The sequence below is a fragment of the Nicotiana sylvestris genome, chromosome 8 (assembly GCF_000393655.2).
Source record: "Nicotiana sylvestris chromosome 8, ASM39365v2, whole genome shotgun sequence".
Taxonomy (NCBI): Eukaryota; Viridiplantae; Streptophyta; class Magnoliopsida; order Solanales; family Solanaceae; genus Nicotiana; species Nicotiana sylvestris.
The window spans coordinates 131,687,415-131,696,544 of record NC_091064.1 but is presented as its reverse complement, the minus strand read 5'-3'; the positions used below and the strand labels follow the sequence as shown (position 1 = coordinate 131,696,544).

The 9,130-nt window shown below is 39.2% G+C and overlaps 1 protein-coding gene across 1 annotated transcript; it reads left to right on the top strand.

Moving 5' to 3' along the window:
* The first annotated feature begins 217 nt into the window (after positions 1-217).
* On the top strand, positions 218-8,819 carry LOC138875685 (uncharacterized). Its single transcript, XM_070154543.1, has 7 exons — positions 218-703; positions 791-922; positions 1,007-1,124; positions 1,419-1,551; positions 7,737-7,799; positions 8,107-8,220; positions 8,571-8,819. Exons 1-7 carry the CDS (start codon positions 283-285, stop codon positions 8,817-8,819), a joined length of 1,230 nt encoding a protein of 409 aa, XP_070010644.1. The 5' UTR covers positions 218-282.
* The last annotated feature ends 311 nt before the right edge of the window (positions 8,820-9,130 follow it).

Sequence of the window (9,130 nt, the reverse complement as noted above, 5' to 3'; positions counted from 1 at the left end):
GCTTCGAACAGGGTTAGAATCTACGCGAGGCGGCTCCTCTGTTCTTCTTCAAGGAGTTTTATCCCAAAAGACCCTTCTTCTAAAAGTAGGGAAATTCTTGATACTTCTCAAGAACCCTCAGTTGATGATATAGTTCCCGGCGATTTGTCTTTTGAAAGTGACAAAACGTCTCTTCAAAAACAAATTAAAAATTTAGAAAGAGCCGATACTTACCCAACATTAGTAACCGAGCTTACAATCCCCACCATAAGAAGAGATTGTAACTGGAAGGATAGTCTCCGAATGTCAATTCCTTCCCCAAATCAAAGAATTTCCTCTTTTAGAAATGGGTATTCTTCTGTTTACACTTACCCCTTCACTTTAGGTTTTAATCCTCCGATTGACCCAGTTATTCTCGATTTTTGTCGTTTCTTTACAATTTGTTTGGCCCAAATTGGTCCATTGGTGTGGAGAACAGTGGCTTGTTTGAGATATTTATCATCCAAGGCCAATGTCAATTTCACCTTTTCTCATCTCATTCATCTATACCATCCCAACTTAATACGCCATGGGGTTTTCACCTTAACTGCAAGGAGCAAAAAAGTTTTGGTAAACCCTGAGGATGACAAAGATCGTGGATGGTATATCCGTTACGTTGCTGTCCGTACAGTGGATTTGATTGGCGAAACAAATATTCCCTTTCCTGAGAAGTGGAATTTTGAACGTAAGTTTCCTCTTATTTACCGTACCTACTTTTGAGAATTTCAAAAGAATGTTGTTTTTAACCTCGTCCCTTCTTGGTTTTTTGTAGCAACCATGGGAGATGTGGAACCTATTCCCAACTTTCGTGGTTGGGTAGACTCACTTTTGAAGATTGCTACTAGGGAGCAGAGAACTTGGAAATCAATTTCTTCTTTACATGGCTGGAAAGTCAAAACACATGGTATCCCCTCTTTTACAAAATTTTGTTTTACATGTTAAGCACTTTTTCCTCAACTTTAATCATGTATATCCATTCTTTAATCAGGATTTGGCATTAGAGGAATGACAGCTGAAGTAGCTATGGCCATTCGCATGTCTGCGAATGCTGCTCTGGATTTAGATAAGGCTCGAGCCTTGCTGCCTAAAAAAAGCTACAAAGGAAAGTTCTGAAGAAGAAGAGGAGGGTACCTCCCTAATTACCAGGCCAAGGGCCAGGAGACGAATAATTATTGATAATGAAATTGAAAACACTCCTGCTCGTACCTCTGCCACCGAGCCTGTTTTGATTCAATCTGATGAGGATGCCGAACCAAGAGATAATAATGAGTCAATTCAGCACCTTTTTGACAGTGGTTTCGGGAGTGGCGAGCTCGGACCTATTTTTGATGAAGCTCCTCTTTCCTCATTTGTTCCTATTTCCTCCATTCCTCTGCCAACCGTAAGTGTTTCTTTACCAGTTTTAACAACTTCCGTTTGTTTGCCAATTTCTACTGCTCCTATATCTGTTCCCTTGAAGTTCCTGAAAATGTTGCTATTCCAGCTTCAGAGGGTGAAACTTCTACAACCCAGTCTGTGGAAGTTGAAGCTTCCGTGACAATCCCCTCAATTGAATGATGGTTTTATCCCTTAGTTTTTTTTAAAGGATTTTTTGGTGAAAGTCCCCAGTTATTATAATGGGGCAATTGTATAAACTTTTATTGACTATGTTTCTACTTAGTCTTTTTAATTATATCAAGAAGTTTTATTAGTACTTCAATGTGTTCTACTCTTGCCTTTTCTTTACTTATTTAGGACTTATAGAATAGTTTAGCATTTTTATCCTTTGAAAATGCTTTATGATTCTTCCCATGACTTATTGACATGAGGCTTATAAAAGAGGGCCCTTTTATTTTATCGACACTTAATGAAGAAGACGTCTCAACTTCATAATGGTGTTAAAATACGATGAAAGTAATAGGAAAACACACGTTTTGTATGAAACAACTTTGGCAAGTTTTCATTCATAAACTTTTAACAAGTGTTTGACTGTTACATGTATTACAATACATCTACAACTTTTCTCGTAACTGTTTTTCTTGTAACAGATTTGTAAATAACATAAACTAAACAAGGTTTTTTTTATAACCTGTTTCAGTACATAGTCATGACCCTATCTTTACATGTTAAGAAGGGTTTGAGAGGTGACTTTGTTTATGAGTTTGAGAGATGACTCTGTTGTTCTCATGAATGCTGAAGACTTCGTAACTTCTTCTCAACACTTGCTTCTTTGTGGCCGATTTTTATTCGATACTCGTATCTGTTTCTTTGCACCTATCTGTGTATAATATGTAGTCCCCCAAGTGTTTGAGCGGTGAAGTATGAAGCCTCGAACACTTGTTTATTTCTTTTACTTTGGCCCTTTTCCTGAAACAAAAAGATATACGGGACTCGACGATGTGATTATAGATGAAGACTGCCTAACTCGTGTGTATTTCCATCAGATTAATTGTAACCCTGGGCTAGGAATTTAAGCATACTCCATTTTGCCTTGCAGGTTGTGACTCATCATTTGGCACGAGTTAGGATATTTAGCCTAGCATCTAAAATCGTTAGTAAAATATTAATAAACCAAGAGAAGAATTTTTACATGATGATACCTGACCGTAGGTACTTTCTTAAAAGTAATATCTTTTTAAGTGGACAGCATTCCAATGTGAGGGTAAAACTTTACCATCCATTGTTTCCAACTGGTATGCTCCTTTTCCCGCAATGCCACGGACTTTGTATGGTCCTTCCCATGTTGGACTTAGCTTTCCTGAGTTAACAGCTTTTGTAGATTGGAACACCTTTTTAAGCACGAAGTCCCCAATTTTGAAAAATCTGAGGCGTGCTTTCCTGTTGTAATATCGTTCTATTACTTGCTTTTGTGCTGCCATCCTTATCAAAGCAGCTTCCCTTCTTCCTTCAAGTAAATCTAGGCTAACCCACATCTCTTCATTATTGGATTCCTCCGTTGCCTGATCGTACCGTGTGCTTGGCTCACCTATTTCAACTGGTATTAAGGCTTCCGTACCATAAACCATCGAAAATGGTGTTTCTCCAGTGCCTGTTTTGGTCGTTGTACGATAAGCCCATAGTACTCCGGGTAACACCTCAGGCCAATTACCTTTTGAATCTTGTAACCTCTTTTTCAAGTTATTGATAATAACTTTGTTAGTTGATTCCGCTTGTCCATTCCCCACTGGATGATATGGCGTAGAAGTTATTCTTTTGATCTGCCAACTTCGAAGAAATTCTGTAACTTGTGCTCCAATGAACTGTGGTCCATTGTCACATACGATCTCCTTTGGTACTCCAAAGCGGCATATTATATTTCGCCATATGAAGTCTTTAACTTCTTTTTCTCGTACCTGTTTAAATGCCCCTGCTTCTACCCATTTAGTGAAATAATCTGTAAGTACAAGTAGAAATTTTACCTGACCTTTTGCTTGTGGAAGTGGACCTACGATATCCATTCCCCATTTCATAAAGGGCCAAGGGGCTAAAACAGGATGTAGTAACTCAGCTGGTCTGTGCATATTATTGCCGTACCTTTGACATTTATCACATTTGGACACGAAACTGGTTGCCTCTTCTTCCATCTTAGGCCAATAATATCCTGTGCGAATTAACGTTCTTACCAGTGACCGTCCTCCTGCGTGATTCCCACAATGTCCTTCATGTACTTCTCTCATGACATATTCGGTTTGAGAGGGACCGAGACACCTTGCTAGTGGTCCGCCGAACATCTTTCGATAAAGATTACCTTGATATAAACAATATCGTGCAGCTTTTTTGCGAAGCGCGTAAGCCTTTCCTTTGTCATTAGGCACGGTTCCGTGCTGTAAAAAGGCAACAATTTCATTTCTCCAATCCCATGTTAGATGATTAAAATTTACCTCGTTTTTGTCAGGTTCAAGAACGGAATGAAATAGATGTATGACTGAAGCATCTGTATTGTTTGCCACGTATTTGCGAGGTATTCTTGCATTCGTGACTCTCTGGCTGTGTAAGTCCCCAGCATCTGATTAACCACGAGTTGAGAATCACTCTTGATTATAATCTGTGTTATGCCGAGTTCTCGTGCCAATTCTAAACCTGCAATTACAGCTTCATATTCTGCTTCATTGTTAGTTATAGAATGACATTTTATAGCCTGTCTAATGGTCTCACCCGCAGGTGGTACGAGGACTATTCCTAAGCCTGCCCCTTTTACATTAGATGAACCGTCAGTGTATAAAACCCAAGTCCCCGGGTTCGCACCATTAAAAACTAATAATTCTTTTTCTGCTTCTAAATGCATCCCCTGGCTAAAATCAGCCACGAAATCAGCTAGTACTTGAGACTTTATAGCGGTCCTGGGTTGATAAATAACTTCATATTCACTTAGTTCTATAGCCCATTTTGCTAATCTTCCTGAAAGTTCATGTTTATGCAAAATATTTCGAAGCGGAAAAGCAGTAACTACAACAATGGGATGACATTGAAAATAAGGTCTTAACTTTCTAGATGCCATGACCAAAGCTAATGCTAATTTTTCTAGCTGTGGGTATCGTGTCTCAGCTTCCAATAAGGACTTACTTACGTAATAAATAGGAGATTGTTTACCTTGGTCCTCGCGGACTAAAACAACACTTACCGCGACTTCAGATACGGCCAGATAAATGAGAAGTTTTTCCCCTACCTTCGGTTTTGCCAACAACGGTGGTTTTGACAAATAAGCTCTGGTTGAGGAGCCAGTGGAAATATTGGACAGGCAGGTTCGAAAGCTGAGGTCAAAGAACATTGCATCAGTAAAGGTTCAATGGCGGGCTCAGCCGATCGAGGAGGTGACCTGGGAGACCGAGCAGGATATGTGCAGCCATTACACTCATCTTTTCACTACTTCAGGTATGTCTCTATGGTCGTTCGAGGACAAACAAATGTTTAAGTGTAGGAGGATGTAACGACTGGGCTGGTCGTTTTAAGAATTAACGCTCTGATCCCCTATTAACTGCTTTCCATGTGTTTTTTCTGCTATTTTTATTTGTCGGGATGTTTGGTTGAGGTCCCGAGGGCCTTGGGTGTGTTTTGGATGCTCAACGGGTCATTTTTGGACTTAGAAAATAGCAAAAAAATTGCAGCAGGTCAGCTCTGGTTTCCTTCTTCGTGTTTGCGAGTGGGGTCTCTTGTTTGCGAAGAGGAGCTGGGGTTGTGGAGGTTTAGTGCTTTGCGTACACGAAGGTGTTCCGCGTTCGCGAGGCTGTGAGATCTTATACCTATGCATTTGCAAAGATTATCCCGCGATCGCGCAAAAGAGGGGGGAGATGGTCACCGCGTTCGCGACAAAGGAAGACTGGACCAAGCAAAGTTGTGCTTTGCGAATGCAAGGGTCCTTCCACGTTCGCGAAGAAGGAATTATCTGGGCATAACATAAAATTTCAAAGTCAAGGGTTTGGCCATTTTTATCAAAACTAGAGCTTGGGAGCTCGGATTTGAGGTAGATTTTGAGGGATTTTCGGAGATATGAATTGGGCAATGATTCTTAACTCCTTTTTGCTTATAACCCATTAATCTAAACATGAATTCATCATCTAATTTCGGATTTGGGGTGAGAAATTGGGGATAATTTGGAAAAGTTCTTAGACCTAAATTTCAAGTTTTGATTGGGTATTTGACATTGGATTTGGATAATTTTGTTATAGTTAGACTCGTGAGTGAATGAGAGTTCATAATACATAACTTTTACCCGATTCCGAGACGTGGGCCCGAGGGCATTTTGGTTATTTTACCTAAATTCGCGTATTAGTTTAGAATTTATTTGTAGAATCAATTACTTGAAGTTATATTTACATTATGCAATTGAATTGAATATATTTTAGCATTTTGGAGTCGAGTACTCATGGAGAGAACATGGTTTCGGGTTGATTTTGAGCCGGTTTAAGGTGACGAGTGTGTACTTGTGATAGTTGTTGAAAATTCTGTTTTCTTTAAGTAACTTTAATTGTGTTTCCTTTTCTGTTTATACTACTTGCAATTTAAGCCTACTGTTAGCTTAGGGAGCATGTCTAATTTACTTAATTGCTTTACTTGCTCAAATTGCCTTATTTGGATTATATGTAGCAGGCTAGGTTAGAAATACCTATTTTACCTTGGTATGAAATTGAATTTAATTGAATATTCTTTGTGTTAGTGATGTGTATTTACTTTGGGACTATGGGATGTTATCCCGAAAGATCCCCTGCACATATATTGACTTGGAATGTAGTGTGGGATACAGAGAGATCCCCGACACGTATATTGAGGATACTAAGAGATCCTTGGGATACCGAGAGATCCCCAGCATATATATTCTAAGAGATCCTCGGGATACTGAGAGATCCCCCGCACACACATTGAGGATACTAAGAGATCATCGGGATACTGAGAGATCCCCGATTGTTATCTCTATGTTGAGCGGTATTTCTTTTGTGATTATTTTGTCTCTCTTATAGTTGTTGTTGTTCTTATTATCCTGTGTTACTTCTTATTGTTAGCATTCAATTACATCTTTGTATTCTATACTGTTTTACCTCGTTTTTCAGCTATAATCAGTAGGGCCCTAACCTTCCTCGTCACTACTCGACCGAGGTTAGGCTTGGCACTTACTGAGTACCGCTGTGGTGTACTCATGCCCTTTCTACGCATGTTTTACATGTGCAGATCTAGGTACTTCGACTCAGTCCTACTATCCTTGAGGCGAGACGATTCTCCAGAGACTTCAAGGTATATCTACCGCGTCCGCAGACCGAGGAGTCCCTTTCCATTCTCTCTTATAATTTTAGCCCTTCTGTATTCATCTTGATTTAGACATTCTGGAGTTAGAGCACAATGTAGCATTCATAGCTTGTGCTTTCATGAGATTTCGGGTTTTGGGAAGTTGTTCAGTTTGAGAGTTATATTACATATGCCAAAGCGGCATCTTTAAACCTTCATTTTGTTTATTCCGCAGTTTTTATTTGTTGATTCTGTTGTTTTCCCTTTTTCGCAATTGTTAGGCTTACCTAGTCATAGAGACTAGGTGCCGTCATGACAGTTCACGAGGGGCGAACTTGGGTCGTGACATATTTTTACTAAGCCCTTATTAGAAGAAAGATTTTGCTCTCTAAGAGAATTACTTGGCATTATTTGCATTAATAATTAATATTAGGACCTATGTGCTATTATTTTATTCTGTATGCCTATTGTCTATTTCTTTTCTTAATCATTAGTTGCACCTCCAATTTACCTTTATTTTTCTCTCTTTTCACATTAGTCGCAAAGTTCAAAGAAGGAAAGCCAATCATCATATCTGATCAACTGACGCCTTTTCCTTTTCTTTACTCAACCACTAGAAACCCTCTTTTTAATGTTGAAACCTCTTTTCAATCCCCATGGTCCCTATGTTATAGAAACCCTTCTCATAAACTTTACCCAATCTCAAATTCTTCAATGGCCAAACATCCCAAAAATCCCTCTGCCTCCACTAGAAAAGTACTCGCTCCATAGCAAAACCCCCTTCTCTACCCCCAGAACCAGTAGACCTAAAGTCTGATCATTTTGAAGGTTTTGCCTTTTCTCAGGCCGATTTGTCTGATCATTCTCAACCCTTAGGAGAAAAAGCCTTGGGAAAACATCTTATGAAATAACACCCTATTTCCTTCACTACAAAGAAGCCTAAAATAGATCTTTCTAGTTCCCTAGAGTCAGACCTAAGTTTTTGGGATTCTCCAAATAAGGACTTCTTCATTGCCCTGAAGGACAAGTCTATTGCTAATGGGAGGGTAGTTGACCTTGATGACATGGAAGCCCTAAACTATAAGGTAAAAGATCTTTTCATTTATCAAGGGTGGTCAAGTTTCTTTTTCTTTTCCTCCGCCAAAAGTTTATGAACCCCTAGTGAGAATGTTCTATGCAAACCCTCACTCTAGAAAGCCTGATAAATTGGAATCTTTAGTGTTAGGAAAATATATTGTTCTTGATTGTGCCATGTTTGATTCAATCTTTCAATGTAAGTGCTCTGGTTTCCCCATGCTTTTCAAACATTTCTAGCCTGATGATTTTGAAATTTCGTTCGATCAAGCTAAAAGGTGTATTGCTGATTGTTCATCTGAGTCTCTCCCAAATTAGTTAGGCCCTAGTGATGTTAGTTTCGAAACTCATGTTCTGGCTCACATTGTTGCAACTACACTGCTTCCTCGTACTAGCTCTTTCTCCACCTTCTCTCTAAGAGACACTTTTCTGGTATATTGTCTTGTGACTAAACTCAAAATCTAGTTGTCCTCCTGGGTCATCAATTTTATGATTGAAAGTGCATATCATCCCACTAGCCTACCCTATGGTATGGCCATCACTCACATCTTGGAAGCACACAATATTTCTATATTTGCATATCCATTTATCTCTGTTTCAAAATCTTACAACTCCAGAGCTTTTGCAAGTACGGGGTATCTGTGTATGAAGGGCTCATGGGTTAAGAAGCAATAAGGAGAGGTAAAACATGCTCAACCAGATTCCAAACCCAAACCTTCTGCTTCCCATCCTAGCCACATTGATCCTGACCTTGCAAAAAACTCAATGCCATTGACAATCAGCTCTCTGCAATCAAAGATCTTCTCACTGCCACTCAGTTCGTTGTTGGTGACATTCATGCTATCTCCAAAGAAATAGGGTCTAATGTTTCCAAGATCAGAGTTGCAATTCTTAGAGTAAGGGAAAATGTTGTCAAGGCATTCAAGAAGTTTCATGACAAGCTTGATGGAATGAGTGTTTCAGCCAATGCCAGCTTTGATCGACTGAATGAGGCGATCTGCAATACCCTTACCTATTTTCTGCATCGTTAATATGGAAATTTAAGACAATATTATTTTGCTATCCTATTTTTGGACTGAAAATTCAATCGGTGGATAATTTTATTTTGTGTTTTCTTTTGGTTTGCTCTAAGTTTGCCATCATATCATGCTATCCTGTTTTAGTATGTGTTTTGTTTTAGTATTCCCTCTTTGATGATGTCAAAAGGGGGAGAAAGGATATAAGTATTTGTATAGGTGCATACAAGGATAAGTTAATTGAATGGTAAGTGCAAGTTAGCAGATCCACATTTTTTGAGGGGGAGTCATAGATCGTGCAGAAGAAGTCGACTACATGAGTCTCA

Bases quoted from the DNA above. Each gene is read 5' to 3' on its own strand.
- LOC138875685 (XM_070154543.1), top strand. From the start codon at position 283: ATGTCAATTCCTTCCCCAAATCAAAGAATTTCCTCTTTTAGAAATGGG. The intron at 923-1,006 runs GTATCCCCTCTT...TTCTTTAATCAG, and splicing joins CTGGAAAGTCAAAACACATG to GATTTGGCATTAGAGGAATG. The intron at 1,125-1,418 runs GTTCTGAAGAAG...TTTCTTTACCAG, and splicing joins AAAAAAAGCTACAAAGGAAA to TTTTAACAACTTCCGTTTGT.